Genomic DNA, 23,108 nt, shown 5'->3' on the forward strand with positions numbered 1-23,108 from the left:
CCTTGGTTGTTACAATTACCTAAGTTTACTTTGCTCTGGGTACCACCTTTTGCTGTTAGGACAAGGTCACCGCCAGGTAAACCCTGTGCTTCCGTTCTCATCTGGCAGTGATGACTCCAGGGATAGTGTGAACTGTGACCAGAAGCTCCCTTTATGTTTCCTGTTAGTTTTTACCAAAACCAGTGCTCCTCAAGGGAATTGCTGGACAAAGGTCTTCATGATTCTATTTGGCTATTTCCAAAATCAAACCTTTGTCACAGCACCAGACTTTTCTACCTTGGGGATTATTTTAAAGAGTGACATTCCTTCTAAAGTTAATTTCAAAAGAGAGGTTATCAAAATTGGGGGGCGGGGGGCAATGGTAGTAGTGCTCAGGAAGATGTATTTCATCCCAGGGAGTAAGTTAGTTCCAGGGCACAAAACTTTTGGGGAATGTCGATTCATTTTAATTATTTTGTACTGTAGGAACATTTCTGATAATACCTCAATGCGACTGCTTTCTGGAGGTGTGATTTCTTCTCTTTTCCAAGTTGTGAGGGTCGACGGCTTTGTCATCCTGAGCACCTGAGTGTGCTGACCTAAAGCCCCATGCAGACTTACTCTAGGAAAGTTCTCTGTGCTCTCAGATATTTTAATCAATAGCATGTAGCTAATATTTCTAAATCGTGTTACCAGATTGTGATGGTTTAGAAATGTATTTCTTCAGAGACTTCATCTTATGGGACACCTGGGTGGCTCAGCCGGTTAAGTGTCCAACTTTGGCTCAGGTCATGATCTCACGGTCCGTGGGTTCAAGACCCGCATCGGGCTGTGTCCTGACAGCTTGGAGCCTGGAGCCTGCTTCTGATTCTGTCTCCCTCTCTGTCAGCCCCTCCCTGGCTCTCTCTCTCTCTCTCACTCTCTCTCTCTCTCTCAAAAATAAATAAACATAAAACATTTTTAAAAGATGTCCTCTTAAAGCCATGTCCTATTTACTTAGTATTTAAACACTATTCAAGCTTCTTAACTCATCAAACAAATATTATTCAGTCATTGCTTTTATTCTCTTATTTGCCTCAACTGGCTGCCCACCCCTTGCTCACTGAGTCAGTGTTGTCTCTGTGTGTGTGTGTTCTTTGGCACCCTGGCCCTGTGGTGTCTCCCTTGCTTTGAAAGGTGCTCACCGGCTTCGCCTCGCATGCCAGTGTTTTTGCCCAGGACTTCCGTAGTCACCACAACCAGGACTGTCTGCACCATGAATTATTAGGTTCACCAGTCTGATGGTAATCCCAGGAAAGTGAAGGTGATGAATGTGGCCCGAGGGGAAAACAGACAGCTGATCGACGGCTCCCTCTGGGAAGCCATGAAACAAGGACTCCTGTTCCCCATTCCTGACAGTGTCGGCCTGGCTGCCCAGCTTTCCGGGCAAATACTCCTCCTGACCCAGAGTTAGGGGTCTCGCTGACAATTCCAGGAAACTTGGCAGGTCTGAATGCGTCTTCACGGGGACTTCCCATAAATCATGGGCCTGCTTTATAGAACGTTGTGTTGCTCGGTGACACTGCTTACTTGTGGTTTGAAGTCAAGATTCCTTAGACAGTCCAGGCTGTCAAGTTTCTTTTTTAACTGGCTGGAAGCATGGCTGGGTTTTGTTTTGCTTTCCTGGCACTGCCCGATCCCCAGACAATGAGGATTAAATAAGTTTCCAAGTTTGGAGAACTTCTACCCCACGTCACCCCTATGCCCAGCCTCACCCTGTTTATGCAAGGTAAAATGTAAAGGACGAGGAAGTGACTCTGCTCTCTGTTGAGGCCAGTGCCACATTCTGGTCCAAGAGTGCCATATTTTCAGAGATTCAGGCTTCCCGAAAAGAACGATGTCATAATTGTTAACCTGGCATTATTCTGTATAAATGACGATAGGTCTCCACAATAATGTCATGGTAAAATACGATCGCAGAGAGGCCTTCAAGAACAAAGTCCTCATTTGTATGTGGAACATAGCAGGTGCTAGTTTATGGTTTACTGAGTTAGGGAGTGAATTAAAGCATGGATCTTGAATACTGTTGGCTAATGGGTGGTGGGAATAATGTATACATTGCCTAAATTCCCATTTTAGTACTCTTTTTACTACACTTTGAAAATCCATTCTCCCCTTAAACACTTTCATAAAGTAGATATAAAGGTACTCCACAATTACACAAGAGGCCTTGGTGTATAAGTGTATACACACAAACATAAATGTATAAATCACAATGAGTATTTGCTAAATCTGACCCATCTGAAACTTATATGTAAACTATTATGCAGACGAAATACTTAATCTATAAGAACTTTCATAAATTTTATATATTGCTCATGTGTCATTAAAAAACAAATCCCGACTTTTTTTAAATTTGAGATATAATGTACTTAAAGTAGCCATGGGAACTGGAATAATGTTTCACTTTTCTCTTGATGAATTTCCATAATGGGAAGCAAGAAAGGAAAGACATTTAGTGTGTACCAAACTCAGCCTATTGGAAACTATTTAATCAGAGTGTCTATTTGGCAATGTTCTACTTCCTTGTTAATTTCACATGGGTGGGTCTCCTATTTCAGAGGGGTAGGAAAAACAAAGTAACCCTTTGGGTGGAGTCTGTTCCCAAGAGCTGAAAATGAAGACCCGGACAGAAATCGTCCTTCTCCAAAGGACTGTCTTAGAAGACAGTATTAGGGCACAGTCTGCCCCAAGTATGTAAAAAAAGTTTTATATCATCCTAAGGGTCTCATCATCAATAAGAAGGTTATATCAATTCTTACTGCATTTCCAAATATCCTTAGGGAAGAAGGTGTCATAGTCATTAGTTTTTTGTTGATATTGTTGTTCGGGATTTTTTTTTTAATGTTTATTTTTGAGAGAGACAGAGCACAAGCAGGGGAGGGGCAGAGAGAGAGGGAGACACAGAATCCAAAGCAGATTCCAGGCTCTGAGCTATCAGCGAACCATGAGATCATGACCTGAGCTGAAGTCGGATGCTTAACCAGCTGAGCCACCCAGGCATCCCTGGTTTTATTTTGTTTGTTTAAGTGAAGTTTTGGAATGCTTAAAACTGGCTTCACAGTTTTATAGTGTTAACACACTTTTAAGGTGGAATTGAGCTTCTGTGACAGTCAAGTGGGTAACATTCATTCTATGTGTGTTGAAATCTGCCTATCTTATTTTAACCCAATGACCTAGGTAGTAATAAGCCTAGATCTGAGGCACAGATACTGTATCCTTAACTGGCTAAGAGTTGCTAGACAAATTATATAATGGAACAAAACATAAACACAAGAGTGGAAACAAGCTTCCAAAACATTACTGCTTTTGTCTAATTGATGCTCAAAAACAGATTTCTTTGTGTAGCCAAAGAATCATTCTTAGGCCCTGATTACTCCACAGCCTTCAGAACGGAGTCTAACATCCAAGGGTTATTTATTGAAAACTGCAAAGGGACATACGCAATAGTCAGTCCAGTGAGGTAGGCCACCACCTACAGTTGCCTGTTGGAATTCAAATTAATTAAAATTAAATATGTGTTAAAATCCAATGCCGATGTTAAGTACCCAATAGACTCCTGTGTCTAGTGGCTACCATATTGGACAGTGCTGATAACAGAACATTAACAACGCGAGCAATACCAATCTTAAAAAGCATATAAATTTTTTTTTATGTTTTAATTATTTTCATGTAAAAAAAATGGCCAAATTTCACCAAGATCCTACGCTAATTTAAAAGATTTTGGAATGGGGCACCTGGGTGGCTCAGTCAGTTAAGGGTCCAGTTACTGATTTCAGCTCTGGCCACGATCTCACAGTTCGTGAGTTCAAGCCCCCTGTCAGGCTCTGTGCTGGCAGCGTGGAGCCTGCTTGGGATGCTCTCTCTCTGCTCCTCCCCCCTCTCAAAATAAATAAATAAACTTAAAAAAGAGAGAGAGAGAGATTGTCGAATGGGCTGCTATAGCCTGTCAAAATATCTGGAGGTGATAGGCCAGTTCTCAAAACTTCTACGGACTCGGGGGCCATTTAAGGAATCTTTTGAGACAGTAATATTTAGCAGCCAGCACTCCTGAGACTAGAAGTGTCAACGGATTAAAAGGAAAATTAAATGTGTGCAAAGTGTGTTCAGGGTTTTCCTGGTAGCCACATCAGTCTAACATTTAAATCCTAGAGTTCTACATAGCATTGTTTTCATTTATATTTGTATACTTTAGTATTTATTAAAAATTGTGCCACTTGGTGATAGCATTGCTGATGTCACATAGGGTTATTAATGTTACATATCCAAGACATAACTCAAAGTATCTGTTCTGTTATAAGCAGGGAACTCTCTTGTGAGCCTCTGGGGTTCTCTCTCCTCTTTGTGCTCCTGTGGGAAGGGGTTGAAGAAAATTCCTGTTGTAGGCTTTTCTGCCACTTGTCAGCTGAGTTCTGCACAAACGAATGTAGCTCAGGCCCCAGGAGAGCTCCAGAAGAAAAGTGAAGGAAGGAGGTCCCTGTCTGCAGCTTAATGGTGGTTCTCACATCAGCAGCATCTGTCTTCCCCGGGAGACTGCTGGAAATTGAGGCTCACAGGCTCACTCCAGACCCCTGAATCAGAATCTCTTCTAGATCTGTGGCTTGTAAACTCTAGCGAGCACCATAATCACCTTTGGAACTTGTTAAAACAGCTCCCTGGGCCCCTATCCCAGAAGTTCTGATTCAGTTAGGGTATACCGATTCTGACCGCAGGCAAGGGCACACTTGGGAAACCACTGCTCTGGGATAACTGGTTCTCTTGTTTGCTTGCACACTGGAGTCACCTAGAGAGCTCCCCAATAGCCTGATGCTTGAGTCCCACCTCCAGAGATTCTGAGTGCATGGATACGGAGATTTTTTTACAGAGATTTTTTTTTTTTTAAATCTCCTTTGCCCATGATAATATGAAGCCAGGTTTGAGAAGCCCAGCCTGTATAAATTTCATGCTCAGAACTTGTACCTGGATGGAAGCAACACTGGAAGTGAGCAGCACCCTTAGGACCCTGGATGATGCTGGGATGAATCTCTGGGCTTCAGGATGAACACACCAGTTTTACAGAGCTTCTCCACCATCCTCCACATATAACCCCCCTCTGCACCCCCAGTGTCAACGTCTTGGGACCAGCTTTATTAACTATCCCTTTTTTCTGCAAATATCTGTGATATCTGGGCTATGGATCAGGCCTTGTTCCAGTTGCTGGAGACACATTATTGAACAAAGTTATGGAGTTTATTTTACATTCTACTTCCACTCCTACCGTTAAATTCAAAATAATTGCTCAGTGATGTTAAAGGAAAACTAGAGCTGGGCAGTAAAGTGGTAAATAGAGATTTTATTCAGGAAAAAAGGAAAACAACTGTAGTAGAGGAAAAGAGACCTTGGTAATGAACTAGGCTCAGTCCATTCAACAAGGAAAAGTGGGATTTATGGCCAAGGAGCAGGGTGGAGTCACAGAGCAGAAAAGAGGAAACATTAGGGGGAAGGGGATTCTGACTTAAATTCACCTCGACAGGTACTTGCTGAAGGCAAGCCTGGTGCTCAAAAGGCACCTGAAAGGTGGTGGGGCCTGAGGAAGGAGGTCCGATCTGCAGGGTGGCCGGGCATGGAGCATGGGGGCTTCCGGCTAAAGTGACTCAGCAGGGTTCTTGCTAAAAATGAACAAAGCAGAGGTGAGCAAGGAAGGGCCCCCAGCCAGGGTCTAACTGAGAAAAGAGCTCAGAGGAGCCTCACCAGAGTTTGGTCAAGGAGAGAATCTTTGTCAGCGGACTGATCTAAAAGATACACAGGTATGTCAAATACATACATCGTATATAAATGCACACACAATCGTACACACACAGTGTCTCCACCAACTGCTGTCTCCTCTCATCCCACTGCCGTTAATAGAGAATTTTGATTTTACTCAGTTTAGTCTCTGGGATCTTCCCATGAACCTGACAACCAGATAAATTTTGGAATGGAATGGAATGGTGTGTGTGTGTGTGTGTGTGTGTGTGTGTGTGTGCGCGCACGCACACACACGAGGATGGAAGTGCCCAGCCTGTTATTTGCCAGTTGCCATCCCAAAACGGGTGGAGGGGCAGCATCGAAACTTTTAATGGATGGCATCTGTTCAGGCTCTCGCCCCCCCTTCCCTCCACCTTACCCGCTTCCTCCTTCCCACTCAGTTCCCCCCCCTAATTTCAAAACCTTCCTTCCCCAGCTTCTCTCTCTGTGCACAGTCCTACCCCGTTTTCACACCAGCCGGCTCTCAAAAACCTTTCTGCTCCTCCGGGAAAGCCTGGAAGATCCCAGACCTCCTGCCCAGAAGTGGTTGACAATGTAGTGTTTTCATTCGAATGCAAATTTGTCTCTGGACAAGATTCAAGGAAACTGCTTTCCCCTCCAACCGTCTCTCCAGCTCCACCCCAGCTCTTGTTGTCTTTTGTGTTCTTGTAAATAAATGAGAGGCAACTGGCTTTCAGTTTGAAGACACAGCTGCAGGGGGCTCTTCAAAGACAGCTAGAGAGAGACAGATGCTGAAAGATTTGTCTCCCAGCGTTAAAATCTAGAAAAGGGAGGCTTTTTTAGTCTTTCATTTGCAATGGCTCTGATTCCTCCAGATACCCCCCCCCTTTTTTTTTTAAACTACTGAAAGACTAAGGGTACTTCTTTTGACTTAATAGTTTGCCCTCCTTCTAACTTTTCTGGTCCCCAAAGAAGAATCCACACGGCAATAGCAACAGAATAAACTCTGAGAAGTATGTTTGCTCTTGATGTTCTCCAGATAAGTATGCAACTGAGCCCATTTTGGAGGCAGAAACTGTATCCAGTGACATGACGGTGCGGGTGGGGGATTCAGTGCCTCGATTTCTCGTTTGACCACGAACGGATCGTGATTGCATTCAGGTGCATCCCGGTGGCCCCGCCGGGTGGCCTTTGAAAATCTGCGCCTAATGCGATGCCTCTGCTATTCCAGAAACATCTTAGATATGTAAGCAGAACAGTGTGCCCCGCTCGCCAGACGCGATCCCCATCCCGTTGTCGGCCGGCCCTTGCCGGCCGGTTGTCCCTCGTGTCCGAAAAGACGCTGCCCGAGAAGATCGGGGGCCTCTGCGTCCCGACCCCGCGCGCAGGGCAGCTCGGCGGGCCTGCCGCGCGCGCGAGTTTCGCTCCGTCGCCGGGGCGCGGGGGGCGCGGGGGGCGCGGGGGGCGGGCTTCCCGCCGGCTAAGCGCGCGTGTTCTCTGCTCTCCCGCGCACAGGGCACCACGAGCCGCGCGGCGCACCTGGCGGGGCCCGAGCCCGCGCCGCCGCCGCCGCCGCCGCCGCGGGAGCCGTTCGCGCCCAGCCTGAGCAGCGCCTTCCACCTGCCCGACGCGCCGCCCGCCGCCGCCGCCGCCGCCGCCGCCGCGCTCTACTACTCGAGTTCCACGCTGCCCGCGCCGCCGCGCGGGGGCTCCCCGCTGGCCGCGCCGCAGGGCGGCTCGCCCACCAAGCTGCAGCGCGGCGGCTCGGCCCCCGAGGGCGCCGCCTACGCCGCGCCGCGCGGCTCCTCGCCCAAGCAGTCGCCCAGCCGCCTGGCCAAGTCCTACAGCACCAGCTCGCCCATCAACATCGTCGTGTCCTCGGCCGGCCTGTCCCCGATCCGCGTGACCTCGCCCCCCACCGTGCAGTCCACCATCTCCTCCTCGCCCATCCACCAGCTGAGCTCCACCATCGGCACGTACGCCACCCTGTCGCCCACCAAGCGCCTGGTCCACGCGTCCGAGCAGTACAGCAAGCACTCGCAGGAGCTGTATGCCACGGCCACCCTCCAGAGGCCGGGCAGCCTGGCAGGTAACCGGCTCGCCGGCCCGCCTTCCGCGGCTCCGCCCCGGGGTGGGGGGCGGGGGACACCTGGGCGCGCGGTAGGGGCGCGTGCGGGACCCGAGCGCCCCGCCCGGGGTGGGGGTGGGGGTGGGGGGGGGCGGCTTGAGCGCAACTCGAGCCGGGCGTGTCTGGGCCAGCGTGCAGCGTGCGGGGTGGAGAGGGAGCCAGGGCGTCCCTAGGCTTTGCTAGTATCCCAACTATGATGCGCCAGCTACTTCTTTGAGAAGTAATGCTGTGTCTCAAACTGATTTCTCCAGCTCTCACTCCCTCGCTCTCTCCCTCTCAATCTCTCTCTCCCTCCCTCCCTCCCCCCAATCTGAAGACTTAGACATCCATACAATTCAGTCGTATTGAATAAAGAATCACACAGACCTGTTGATTAATGTCCAGAAAAAGAGCCAAGCAAATAAAAATCGCAGAATCCAAGTGATCGCCTATAGTCACCTACAGTTGGTGGTTATATATATATATATATATATATATATATATATATAAGCTTATATATATATATATATATATATATATAAGGTTATATATATATATATATATATATATATATATATATATATATATAAGATTTTTCCCAAAGCAGCCTTTCAGTTTACATAGATTTCAATAGTAGTGAGAAAGTAACCAAGGATTAATTGCTTTGAATTGTTACTACTTTGTTATGGCTCTCATTTCTTCAAACTTATTCTATTTAGTCTAAATTTAGTTACTGGGAAAAGTGAAAGATTCCTCCAGACCTGTCATTGCATACACATAGATTCCAACAGTGGGCATAGAGTAAACCAGTGATGAAGTCCCTTGAATTCGTTACCTGCTTATGGTAGGCACAGAGGGGTTGGTGCTAGGAAACCTTTTCTCTGCCAGTTCAGAGGAGGTGACTTTTCTGTGGTTGTTGTGCCTGTCAAAGACCAGGCTGAGCTGGTGATTCTCTGCTAGTAGCACCATATGTTCAGCTTAGACGGGACACTGTGATTGAAAGACTGTTTTGTCTCCTAAAGCACCTGACGACTCACCCGGATTTATTGTTGATTTTTTTTCCCTCTTATGAAAGTATTTGGTAATTGTGTCACTCTAGTAACAGATGCTATGATCATATGTTTCCTTTCTTGACATAAATAGATGACTGCAAGATAAATAGGATTAAAAAAAGAAAAAAGGAACTTGTTGCATGCAGAAGGCAGGTGTCCGAGGGCTTCTTTAATTCAGCACAGTAATTGCTGGTGTGGACTGGCCTGGGGTAACAGGATGCAGGCTGGAATTCAGCTGCCCCCGATTTATGTTAGCTGTGCTTACTGAGATGAAAATATTTCCTCTCACACACTCCACTGTCTTTAATAGAATTGTGGAGGTAGATGATCATTAATGCCAACCCAGTAGCAGGACCAAAATCTCTAAATGTAAGGACTCAGGTTTGGCACTTTGGATGGCAAAGGTGGCCAGGAGACATGTATGGCAACTTTGTGTTTATAAGCTTGGAAACTTTGTTTTATGAATTTGTACAATAAGTTACTAGATTTGTCAAGGAGGGGGAACCAGCTGCAGAACTTGTAGAAGACGGAAGCCCTGTGTGGTCCTCCTTGGCCACAGGGCAGGGACCCTGAGTCCCTGAGAGCCCTGCGATTGCTAATGGCCATTTCATTCCCTGTGCAAACCTGGGGAAAGAAAACAAGAGCTTAGCCCTTTCTCCTACTGAGTGTATGTGTGTGTGTGTGTGTGTGTGTGTGTATATGTATATATATATATATACACATATGTATATATACATATACATATATATATATATATGGATATATATATATATCCATCCTAAACGTGTGATTGTTCCACTGGATCGTCGTAGTTAAAACGGGGAGTATGGGTCTGTTGGAGAGTTTGCGGGAGTGTGAACGGGGCAGACGGAAAGTCTGACTGCTCGGTATGTCCCTGAAGTTAGGAGTAAATATGTTGTGAAAATCGCTTGCTCTCTATAAAAGCTTGAATGAGTGTTTCTAGGATCTGATGTGGGATGTGTGTATGTGTGTTGGGGGGGTGGGGGGTGGAGGTAGGGAGGTGCTGGCCAGAAAGAGGGAAACCGTCCCTGGGATCAACAATCCCACGTGCCTTTGCTGCCTCTGCATTTCCATCTGCCCCTCAGATGTTCTGACCATATTTCATTTTTGCTACCTGGCGGTGGGGGCGGGGGTAGGGGGAATATCAATGTGCCATTGATGATTCTTAATTTTAGAGCTACAATGAACATGTTTAATGTTCGAATTATTTTGTTTAAAATGCATGCTTTTAAATATCCATTTAAAGATTTTCTCATGCAAATTACTGCTGGTGGTGTTTGAGTTTAAAATTACTCCATAACTCTGCATAAATACTTGAGTGGCATAAGATCATAGTCCCCATTTAGGAATTAGAAAACTGTGGCCCAGAAAAGATATGGGGAGAGACTCTAACATTTGCAAGAGGTCAGGCAGGACACTTGGAGCGCTGACCAAGTGGGACCCCATACCTTAATCTGTGTGCTTCGTACCATACCTGACTGGCATGGTAAAGTTTGGATCCACCTGGTTTGCTAGTTGAAAGCACCATGAAAGTCAAGACTGACAAATACCTTTTAGATTTTCAGGGTTGTGATTTTGAAGATTTGTCACTGATAACTAGGAAGTACAAATTACGGGATAGGTAGTGATTTTCACTACTGAATGACTTAATTCATTCAATAATTATTAAGTACCTCTTACCTACCGGCACTGATTAAGACCCTGGGGATCCAGCAGTGATCAATATCAACCAAAATCCCCGGCCTCCTTTCAAATGGAGGAGACAGAAAATCAGCAGATAAATAGTTTTGGTAGAGTGGCCAGGGAACGCTCTAATTAAAAGGTGACTTTTGAGTTCCTCCCGAAGGAGGTGAGGGAGCTGGCCCTATTGATGTCTGGGGAAACTGCATTCTGAAAAGAAAGAGTGGCAAGTCCCAACGCTGGTAAATGGGGGTGTGTCTGGTATGTTTGAAGAACAGCAGGAAGTCGAATGGGGGTGGATCAAAGAGAAGGAGGGCAAAGAAATGACCTGAGGTCAGCAGAGTGAGCAGCCGGGTCAGGGTGAAAGCTGAGGTTAGGGAGAGACTGGTAAGCCTTGAGGACTTGAGGATGCCAGCTGTGGCCAATCCATGGGAGCCATCGAGGATTTGAGCCGAGGAGTGACACAAGCTGCCTTAGTTTGTAACAGGGTCTCTCTGGCTGCTGTGTGGCGAGTACGTTGTAAGGGATCAAGGACAAAAGCCGGAATGCCAGTCAGCAGGGTTATTGCAGTAATCTAAGCAAAAGAGGATGGCTTGAGCCAGGATGGCAGCAATGGAGGTTATGAAAAGTAGGGTAATCTGGATGCATATGTATGGTGGAGCTGAGCAGATTATCTCACACAGTAGGTTGTGATGGTAGGAGAGAGAAGATTCAGGGAGCCCCAACAGCCAGAAGAATGGAGTCCCCATGGACTGAGGTGGAGCCAGGTACAGAGAGGTCTAGTTGGGATTGAGGCAGTGCTAGTGAACGTTAAGGTCTTGGTTTTGAACATGTGATGTCTGTGTGTCAGCATCAAAATGCACATGTAACTCAGACTGTTGGATCTGTAGGTCAGTTCAGAGAAGAAGCCCCTGAATGAGGGAGTCATAAGCAGGTGGATGATATTAAGACCATGAATCTAGAAGACATTAATTACCTGGGAAGTCAGTGTAGAGAGAAGAGGTCCAAGGACTGAATTCTGACCGCCCCCGCCAGATGTAAAGGTCTGGGAGTTGAGAAGAAGCCAGCAAAAGAAAGAGATAACCAGAAGTGTAGGTCAGTGTCGTTTCTTAGAAGCCAAGAGAAGAGCATGTCTCAAGGTTAGAAGATCAATAAACTATGTCTAGTGCAATTAAGAGGTCAAGACAAAGGAAGACTGTTCGATGATACTGGTGGAATGATTTCAGTGCAGGATGGTGGTGAGATCTTACTGAAGGCAGGAGGTGGCCCAAGAAACAACGGGAGGAGGAAAGCTGGAGACGAAAAACGTGCAGAACCTTTCCGGGGAGTTTTCCTTGCTTAGCTACAATCACTTCCAGAGATTCAAAGTCTGTCTGAGGATTTCAAGTCCTCAGTGGTAGTGGGCGCTTGGTAAAGAACACAGCTTCCACATGTTCCTCTGGATCTTACCAACAGCCAAACTTTATAAAAGTCTGGCCAGAAATCTCAGAGTTCCAGCTCTCTGGGGAAACACCCCAATTCAGATCAAACCTAGAAAAGTACGATTTCTCAGGTGTTAGGTCATTAGGATCCAAAGACCTCTTAGAACGTTTCATCCCCCTCCCCCCACCCCCGCCTCCTCCTCCTTCTTGCAATTCTTTGCATCATAGAACAGTGCCTGAGTGAAAACCTAGCTCTGCCTTGTGGGAGGTCCCTAAGGTTAGGTATATTACACCTTGACATTGTTCTCTCATCCAGGGGATCACAACAGTGTCTATTTCTATAATCTCAGGCATAAATAAGATAACGTGTATAAAGTTCTAGCCCCTTTCCTGGCTCAGTAAAAGTTAACTCGTATTATTTAATAATACCTACCGTATAAACTTGGATTCGTAAGGAAGAAGCCATTCGTTTTTGTTTCAGACAAAAGCAGGTCTTTTGAGTCCCCAAAACATGCCAGTTTCTGTGTTGGACACACAAAGAGGAGTGAGAGATACTCTTTGCCCTCCAGAGACCCAGCCTCGGAACGGATAAACGAATGGACAGTTTTAGCCCTCATGCTGGAATAAGACAGATTTCGGTTACTGTGGGAACATACTGCAGGGGCATCTTATGCTGGGTGTTCGATGTCTGCCACTGATGCTTCCTTGACGTCGTGGCTCCAGAGCTAAGTGGTGTAAGCGGAACCACTGAGGAATGGTAGCCGGAACAAAGTCCAAGAAGAGAGAAGGTAGGGAGCGTAAGGGTGGAGACTTCCAGCAGATCAGGGTTTCTGGGGGGAGAAATGGATGGTTCAGGTGGTGAGAGAAGGGGAGCAGGAGAGGAGGAGCAAAAGCTGTGTTATTTCATCCTTGCGGCGGACAGCCGACATGATCATATTTGCACATTAAAAACTCCATTCCAGGGACTGAGTGAAGGAAGGATTTCTTTTTACAAGAAAAAAGAGGCAGGGGTGCCTGGGTGGCTAAGTCAGTTAAGCGTCCTACTTTTGATTTCAGCTCAGGTCATGATCTCCCGGTTTGTGAGTTCAAGCCCCGAGTCAGGCTCTGTGCTGACAGTGTGGAGCCTGCTTGGGATCTCTCTCTCTCTCCCTCTCTCTGCTCCTCCCCCACTCGTGCTCACGAGCTTTCTCTGTCTCTCTCTCTGTCTCTCAAAATAAATAAATAAACATTAAAAAAAGAAAGAAAGAAAAGACAAAACAGGCAGAGAGACACAGGAAGGCATTGGAATAACCCTTCCATTGGAATAACCCTCCCAGCTCTAGTAGTCTAAACTGCCCCCCACACACATACATACTTGAGGGGAAGAAGGCTAAATAAATAGCATAACTAGTTCTTACATTTTTCTCTTGACAGATAGGTGGCTTAATTTTCTTTTTTATAGTTTAAAAAATGTATCCATTTTGTGCATGATGAATAAAATTATGTTAAAAAAAACCCATACTGCAATATAAAGCATTTGCGAGATGCCAGGCACTTTGCAAACTGTATCTCATGTAGTTTCCAACAACTTAAGGAGGTAGGTGTGATTTTTGCCACATTCTACAGATTTGGAAACTGAGGTTTCTCAATGATAAGTTTCTTGCCCAGGGTTACTTGGCTGGAAGTGACAGGGATAGGATTTGAACCTAGATCGCTTTGAGTGTGGCTTCTCTATACCTTTAAATATACAGGATAAGGCAGAGAGGCAGTATATTTTTTGTTGTTGAAGAAAAATACCAGGAATATAGAGATACAGTGTAAGTTTTTTTAGCTTTTTTAAATAACTAGTAATTTTGAAGAAAGCAAAAGTATCTCAGAAATGTGTCAATATCTTACTGAATATGACTCTACCAGTACCCATTTTTGTTCCCTTTTGTAAAGAAGACAGCATGATCCTCTCATTTTCTGTGTTAGAGGAAAATCAATCCTATTAAAAGTAGGAATCTGAGTTGTAAATAGGTATTAAAGTTAAGCCAAACATTAGAAGCTTATTTTGAGGTAAAAACGAAATGAATTAAATGTAGGTTCTTAACCAATGATTACAATACAGATTGGCCTAATATGGACAGGATTTTGGTCACGACGTGTTCATCTTTTACCTCTGCCTAGCGGACATAAAACCCAGTGTTTAGAGTGTATCACATGCCATGCCTCTCAAATTCGCGTACTTGATGATTTCAGTTCCATTCTGTGACATGCTGATTCTTCCAGGTGTACCTGCTATAAGAAAGAAAGAAAGAAAGAAAGAAAGAAAAAAAAAAAGCCTAATCCCACATAAAAGCTTTGCAATTTTCACTGTCAGGTTCTCAAAGGAAACATGAACTCTACTCAAGTAAGGAGTGAGTTTGTTTAACACCCAATGCTTGGGATGCGGTCACAATGCAGCACGAGATCTTGGTGCCTGCTGTCCTTTAAATCACATTTCCCGAAGGTGATCCTCTAACAGTTTTTGCGAACCTTCCTCTCACCCTTAAATAAGACAAAAATTTCTAGTTTACATTTACTAATTAGAATGTGATCAGCCTGTGATATCAACCAACACGTTAATCTTCTCTCCAAGGCGGTTAAGGCCAGTTCTCAGCCAAAACTTCCAGGGCGTTCCGGAACCAGACCTCCCTCGGGTCTCCTCCGCAGCCACAGAAAGCCTGTGGCATTCCCTGCCGGCCATGCCTCTCAGGCCCAGAATCTTCCTCAGAAGTTCCTGCTCTCAGAGCTCAGTCCCCATCCAGGCTGTTTTCTAGTTCTGCATTTAATCTAGTCTCTCTCCTGCAGGCTGCCTTCTGGTATCCCGCACCCCAGTGGACACTGAGAGTGCAGGCCAGGTCCCACACGCTGACCCTCTCCTGCTTCCACCAACAAAGTGATTGTTTTGTCACCCACTTGCCCTCCAGAGTTCTGGAACCTCATTTTCCAGCAGGGAACTCACATCCAAGTGGTCCCACGGAAGCCCACTGTCTTCAGGCTTTCCCTCCGAGGGGATGGTTACTGAAATCTCATCAGCAAACCCCCTCTGGACTTGCTGACTGCTGTCTCACAGCCCCCCGTCTTCCTAGAGCGCAGGGCACACAGAAATGGCAATCGGACATCCTTTGCGAAGTCACTCCATGCAGCGTCTCATCATACTCATATTGGTATCTGATTTCTGTCCAGTTTATGTCCACGGCAAACTTGCATCAGGGAGACTGCCATTTGAACATCCCGTTACAGTAAGTTAGTGGCTGAACCTGGAACTAAATGTTTGGGATGCTAGGTGGCCACAAAAGGCCTACCTGACTTTTATTGATTCGCAGAAATTAATACCTTCCCTTCCCTTCCTACCACATTGGCAACCATGCTAGTTGAAATGGGGCAGACAGGTCTTTTTTGTACTTTTGTAGGAAAGTGGCATCTTTACCTACAGTTCTATAAAAAGCTTTTCCAGTGTCTCTGACGCTTTGATGATTTTGATCATGCTTTATCTCAGACAGTGGTTCCAGATGTCATTCTCTGTCCATGCATCTGCCTCCCCTGTGTCCAGATCCTCTGAAAAATACAGAATTTCAGTGGGTAAGCCACCAAAGACACAAGAACACAGAGGCCAGTGGTTGTGGCTCATCGAAAGCAAGCCGTGATAGGAATTTTCTAGAAAGCAAAACACACAGGAGTGATGAGCACTTAAAATGTTGAAAGTTTCTCCCAAGAATCTGCTGTGTCAGTATGACAGAGGTGGGCTGATGATTTTCAGTAAAGCCTTGGACAGGCTCAATTGTCACAGTGAAGCTGGGGAGATACGTGGGGCTAAAGATGGAGGGATTCGCTGGAAGTCAGGGCTTGATACAGTTTTAAGTCTGCTGCTCGCTCCCACTTACATATTCTCTCTCCTGCCAAGATGACGAGCCTGTAGCCATGGCTTACTCCAAAGTGAAGAATGGGGGTGGTCTCATGAAACTGGACAGGCTGTCTGAGAAAGTTCGACTCCGATTTGGCGGCCGGTGGCTTAGATAAAGTTTATTTCAAACAGTCATGCGGGTGGTGGGCTGGAAGGGGGCTCAGGCTGTTCTTTACCCTCTTTCTCTCATCCCCAAGGAGGAATGCCAGGCCGTATGCCCCTCCTACCTTACTCAGGGGCATTTAGTGGGAGATACTTCCATTTAGGCTGTAGTTGAAGAAGCTGCCAGCAGGTTTTTCTTTCTCAAATATGATAAATTAGTAAGGATTACTGAGGAATTGGAGAGAATTAGTGACATGAAAAAAAATAGCAAAAATGAACTGTCTCTCAGAAAAAACAGATAATTTACAGAATAAAAGAGATTAAAGGAAACAAGGAAGAACTTTTGGATCCATACTGAGAAGGGTTTAAGAAGATCTTGTGTTTATTAAATAAGAACTGGGTGATACATGAGAGGATCAAAGAACAAGAAGATCTTTATAGGCTGTAAAAATAGCACCACCCAAACAAAAAAAAAGTGATAGAATAAGTGGGAAATAGTCGAGGAAATCGCTCAGAAGGTTGCCATACAGGGAAGGAGACAGAAAATACAAGAATGATGCAATAATAGTGCATGGAAGACACATCCAAGACTTAGGAAAATCCCAGAAAGAATAGAGGGAAGCAAGCTACCAAGGAAGTAATACAGAGCAATTCCTCAGAGTCGAGGGACCTATACCTTCATAGGAAATGCCCCATGTTTGCAACAGGGCATTTCCGCATTCTGCATCGTGCAATTTCAAAGCACCAACATAAAAGACCCTAAAGCCCCTGGAGAGGAAGAACATGTATGCCACCAGATTGAGGCAGTGATACTGGGTGGCAAAGAACAATCAGGTGATGTGCTCAGAGTTCTGGGGGCAAGTTATTTTTTTAACGTTTATTTATTTCTCTTGAGAGAGAGAGAGAGAAAGAGGAAGAAAAAGGGAGAGAGAGAATCCCAAGCAGACTCTGTGCCTTCAGTGGAGAGCCCAGTGAAGGGCTCGAACCCACGAACCATGAGATCATGACCTGAGCTGAAACCAAGAGTCTGACGCTTAACTGACTGAGCCACCCAGATGCCCCTGGGGGAAACTTATTTTTAACCTAAACTCTATACCTAGCCAAATTTTCCACATAAAGGCAGAATCAAATATTTTCAGTCCTGCAAGTATTGATAAAATTGATCTCCATATAGGCCCCCTTGCCTGGAGATTTACAACACTCAGTGGGTGTGTCTCAGCTGAATGAGGGCATAAAACAGGAAAACGTGGTACCCAAGAACAGTGTATATTGACCGTCAGGACGGTGCAGAGATGTCCCCAGGGTTGGGGGGGGGGGACATCTGGGCAGTAAGCTAGCAAACTAGGAAAGGTAGGACTCAACACATAAATGTTGACAGTCGTGAATGTTGGCCTAAGTCCCAAAGAGTCTGGGTAATTTTAATATCTAAGGGCTGAACAAGTACAAGAACAAGTTAAGAATAATGAGTTTAATTGCAGTTTGACAAAAAAGAATAGTTCCTGCATTGCATTGAGTTCCACAAATACAGGAGGCGATGGTTAAGAGGGAGAATGGATTGAGGCCAGACATGGGTACATCAGTTACTAGCTTGGGTCCATCATTTACTTGTTCTGTTCACCTTTTTTATCCTACTTTTTTTTTTTAATATAATTTGTTGTCAAGTTAGTTAACATACAGCATATACAGTGTGCTTTTGGTTTCAGGAGTAGAATCCCATGATTCATCGCTTACATACAACACCCAGTGCTCACCCCAACAAGTCCCTCCTCAATGCCAATCTCCTCTGCCACCCCCCCACCCCTCCAACCCTCAGTTTGTTCTCTGTATTTAAGAGACTCTTATGGTTTGCCTCCCTCTCTGTTTGAAACTGTTTTTCCCCCTTCCCTTCTCCCATGGTCTTCTGTTAAGTTTCTCAAATTCCACATAATGCGTGAAAACATATGATATCTGCCTTTCTCTGACTTATTTCACTTAGCATAACACCCTCCCGTTCCATCCACATTGCTGCAAATGGCAGGATTTCATTCTTTCTCATTGCCAAGTAGTTTTCCATTGTATGTATAAACCACGTCTTCTTTATCCACTCATCAGTTGATGGACACTTGGACTCTTTCCATAATTTGGCTATTGATGAAAGCACTGCTATAAACATCAGGGGTACATGTGCCTGGGGATTAAGGATCCCGGGAGCATGCACATGATCTTCGAGACATGAGGGATTGAAGGCAGGGTGACGGTGTGCGTGAAGTTTGAAGAGAAGTGGATTAAAACGGGACCACTTTGGGGGCTTCCGGAAATGAACCAACTCACACGCAGTTCCCTTTTCCTCTTCGAGAAACAGGCCAGGTCATGTGCAGTCAGGTGTTTTGCAGGTGCTGAACCCTGAACACCCGTCTTACTTCCCAGCGCTGCGGGTCAGATCGGTGGAAGCTAGAAATAGGAGTTCCGCGGGAAACTGCTCTTAGGTATAATACCGCATCAGGGAAGGAAATGACAGAATGCGAGGAGAGATGTGGAGACACACATAGTAATTAGGTCTGGAAGCCAGGCTGCAGATGCACTGTTCGCTCTTGTGCTGCCGGGGTATCAGCCGCCCTGACTGTGGACCATTTTCTTGGCTGGGTCCCCGGCACTCAGCAATGGGGGCAGCCTGGCTGATGTCTGACACGTGGTGTGGGTTTCTCCTGCTCTTCGGGCTCTGTGCTGCTGAACTTCAAGTCAGCAGGGCATTGAAGGTAAAATATTCCTGGGTCTGTTTTCACTGATCGCTCCTTGCGGGTCACAGGTGTCAGTTAATCTGAGCAAAGGGGCATCTGTGCTTTGCCACTCACCTCACACGTGAGCATCAGTTCGGTTGTTGCCTGGTCGCTCCACCTTAATAAATACGATGCTGTTAAATATTTATTTTCTTTCTACCTAAGCCACAGGGGTGATGTGGAGACCAGCTATCTTAGTAGACGCACAAATACTCTTCAATAATTAAAAACCTAAAATCTCTCAAAATGGAGTCGATTTGCAACCAAGGCTGCATCAAAATCCCACCTGCCACTGTATCTCACCAAGGTGCATTTTGTAATTTTTAAAAATCTCTCTGTATGTTTACTTTATATGTGTATATATATATGTGTATATATATATATATGTATATATGTATATATATATGAAGTGTGTATATATATTAAGTATGTATACATAAAACCTACAGTTTTTTCTTATTATTTATATATATTGTAAATATGACAAAAATTACCGTAGATACATTTATTTATACATATACATACACATATATGCGTATGTATTTTATATATACCTATAAAAGTTTGCATCTCCTGTGGATAACTAACGTGAAATATCTGAAATCTCTAAAGGCTAATCCCACATGGGTCTACATGTATTTGTTGTGGTGCCCTGTATTGCCAAAGAACTTATTTACATTACAAAGCAGAAAGTATCTTGAAGTATCTTGTAATCCTGGCAGAGCATTTGAATAGTGGGAGTTGTGGGCTCCCAGAGGGCAGCTAATGGGACTTTCAGAGTTCAGAGTTTTCCAGAACTCCTCACCAAGCCTCTTCTAGTAGGTATTCAACAACTTTTTTTTTTCCTTAAGATTTTATTTTTAGGTAATCTCTACACCCAATGTGGGTCTCGAATTTACAACCCCAAGATCAAGAGTCACATAGCGGCATAGCCAGCCAGGAGCCCGTTCAACAAATATTTTTGAGTGACTATTGTAAAAGTATTTATGGGTGCAAATGGTATATCCCATTGGTAACCGGAAGTCATGCTTAGCACGGAGAGAATACAGAGAAATACCAGGTTCTACCCAGAATGAGTGAACCATTAAAAACTTAACCAGTAGCTACCAGAAAGACTTGGTTCAATGCATATTGAGAATCTGTAAGATAAAGTGTCTGCGTCCTCACCTCTGAGTTTCCTAATTCTTTGGAAAGTGGCTTCCTGTACTTTCCACGTTCCTGTTGCAGCGTGAACAGAGGCACGGACAGCATTCCAAGGAATGTCGCAGGCTCACCTCGAGAGCTAGCAGTTCTTTGTGTGTGTAGCTGTAGAGACGAAATCATAAAAACAGATAATTCCTATTCTGTGGTGTCTGTATTCTGAGCATGTGCCCAGGATCCTGCAGGTAGAAACTTGGCAGCAAAGAGAACCCAAGGAAAACCATTAATTATTTTGGTTCAGTAGACTCTAGTGGCCCCTCCTATTTCTGCTTGCTATGCTAATATCTTCAAATAGACGTGATCGCATTGATTTTTCCTGTTGGGCTTCCTAGATGGTGCCTGGGCCCGCATGTGCTCTGCTGTTACAGACGGTGCCTGGGCACACAGGTGCTGTGCCATTACAGAGGTGCTATGCCCATACCGTACCCCAAATGATATCTGCATTTCCCGATGTTTCTGGCTTCAACCTTAGAGCTCCCCTAGAATGGACTGGCAATGTGATAAAGTCAAAACTCCCCTTACAAGATAATCTTCATTTTAATAATTGATGTAGAAAAGGGAAGTCTGTATACATTTCTCTTTAGAATGAAGAAAATACACACACACACACACACACACATGCACACAGGTACTGTCAGGTCTTAAGCTCAGCTGGTTAGAAGCTTATAATACTCCAGTCCCCTCCATGGCGGAGCCAATTAGTTGGTTATAGTTGACATGACCCCAAAGAGCCCCCTACACCTTGACAGCCTTCTTGCAAATATGTAGTATTTGTTTTGCACTTAAAGAGTCAACACAGATTGATTTCTGGACTGGAAAACCATCACTGTGCCTACTGTGCCACACCAATTGGTGGTTTAGTAGTAACTTCTTTGGATAAAGAAAACAGTTAAAAATAAGGTGGGGGAATTATAACTACACATCGGTCTCATCCGGGTGCTTTGTATTAGGGATTTAATGTTTAAATAAATGTAACTGGTATCCAAATAATAAGTATACATATATAATACATTACTAATTGGATTCTAAAACCCACAGATACAATCATTAAAGCCCTTTAACCAGAACAGAATCAAGGGAAAATTTTAATCCTCCTCAGAACTGTTTATTACACAGCATACTCTCTCTTCTCAAACCCTTTTTTTATATGCCAAATATTATGTTGAGTAAAATAAGGAAAATGTAATAAAGTGTTGATACGAAGAATTTATAAAATGTAAATATAGAGAATGAGTAATCTATGAAGCAATTTGTTTGCCATTTCTCCCCCCATAAATTATGTTGAAAGTTCATGGTATCATCTTCTTCTGGAATTAACACCAGGGCCTCCCTGTGGGTGTTAGTAAGATATATAAAGGAATGGAAAAATGATAACAGGAGAATATATCTGAACTTTGCATTATAAAAGCTAAGTAATTTTTGAAAAGGAATTTGCACACCCTGTCTATGGTATATTTAATACAGTCTGATCAAAAAGGCCTGTGTTTGACAAAACATCTTAGCTCATGTATATTTCAAAATATTTAAACCAATTAATGAAGAAAACAACTTAAGCCTACTTTTGTCTGATAAAACTTTTCTCCTTGCCTTTACACTGAGAATTTCATCGGTGCCCTTTGAGGGGCACATACACAAAAAATGAAAATTCAGCTTCAATTCTGAAGAGCTCCGGTCCCTTGCAGCCGAAGCTGGTCTATCTGTCCTGCTTTGCATCTCAACAACAACAACAACAACAACAAAAGATGGGTCAGGAGCGCCCTGTTCGGGCTTCTTTCCATGGAAATATCCATAATTATCCATAGTAATTAGGTCCTGAAACCAGACTCCAGATGTACTGTTCGCGTATTGCACTGATGGGGTATTGAGAAGCAGCTGTCAAGAAATAAAATGACACTCATCGAATTTTGTCTGCCTTGTTGATAGAGAAGAGTATCTGTGTGAATATGAGACTGGCCATTAAAAACTCTGGTAAGTGACTAATTAATAAAGCACCGAGTCGTAGATCACTCTGCATCAGTAGTTAATTAGGACAATAAGATAGTGGTGAGCCTGGCTCCTGGTCCCTTTCACCCTGAACGTGGCTGCCCAAAGCTTCTCTCCAGGCGGAGATGGGGTTCGAAGCAAATTTTAAACAGGAGACCCCTCCTGGGTAAAAATTAACATTCACAGATCACACTTGTTTACAAGTTAATGTCAGAAGACTTTAATTACAAGTCCGAGGTCACATTATGTTGCCCTTCTGCACAAAGATACTACAATTCACGATTCACCCCTGCCAATTTTTTATCTGCCAGGTGTCAACTGAAAAGGATTTAGGGTGTCTTGATGGACTGTTTGGGGGAGTCATTCTGTCAGCTTCACTGGGACGTTTATCTGAATAGTTGTGATTACACGCGAGTTATTTTTAGAAAGATTCCTACGTGTTCACAGGATCCATGATTGTCACGGCAAGGACCCCACCCTCACCTGATGTAAAAAATCAGGCACCTTCCAGCCTAAATGCCCCTTTTCCCAAAACCACGCTGTGTCCAACCCGAAGACATTTTCTGGAGACCTACAGAAGTGAGGGGATGGGAGGGGCAGGAAATGTCCTGCGGGCCGTACGTGTCTACGGTCTGTGAACTTGGGGGACTTCCCAGCAGGAAGTCAATTGCAGCACAGTGAATAGCACAGGTGGACAGAAAGCATTCCGTACCCTTTTTACTCTCAGAGGCGTTGCTGCCTTCCTGCAAAGCTCAGAACCTGCACCTCCCTCCAAGGGGGGTGACTCCTTTCCCCCCACCACCCATTCAAGAACAGAAATTTCTGTATTTTATTTATTTTTTTAAATTTTTTTACATTTATTTATTTTTGAGAGACAGAGTGAGACAAAGTGAGAGTGGGAGAGGGGCAGAGAGAGAGGGAGACACAGGATCGGAAGCAGGCTCCAGGCTCTGAGCCGTCAGCACAGAGCCCCACGCGGGGCTCAAACCCACAGATTGTGAGATGATGACCTGAGCCGAAGTTGGACGCTCAACCAGCCGACCCCCCCAGGCGCCCCATGAGATTTCTGTATTTTAAATCTGCAGTCTTAAGGGCTCTGCTGAGGACCAAACCTTGGCATGCACTCCTCAAGAC

The 23,108-nt window shown here is 44.8% G+C and overlaps 1 protein-coding gene across 4 annotated transcripts in view; it reads left to right on the forward strand.

Annotated features, from left to right (window-relative positions):
- Positions 1-23,108, forward strand: part of CTNND2 (catenin delta 2) — a 931,760-nt gene that overhangs the window by 535,027 nt on the left and 373,625 nt on the right. For 3 of the 4 annotated variants that reach the window (XM_042997513.1, XM_042997503.1, XM_042997520.1), the window contains one exon: positions 7,261-7,834. In XM_042997513.1, the coding sequence (XP_042853447.1) occupies positions 7,261-7,834 (574 nt within the window). Of the gene's footprint in view, positions 1-7,260; positions 7,835-14,976; positions 15,272-21,590; positions 21,960-23,108 lie in introns of those variants that run through there. The other variant, XM_042997524.1, reaches the window with a different exon arrangement.

This window comes from Panthera tigris, chromosome A1 (genome assembly GCF_018350195.1).
Source record: "Panthera tigris isolate Pti1 chromosome A1, P.tigris_Pti1_mat1.1, whole genome shotgun sequence".
NCBI classification, from domain to species: domain Eukaryota; kingdom Metazoa; phylum Chordata; class Mammalia; order Carnivora; family Felidae; genus Panthera; species Panthera tigris.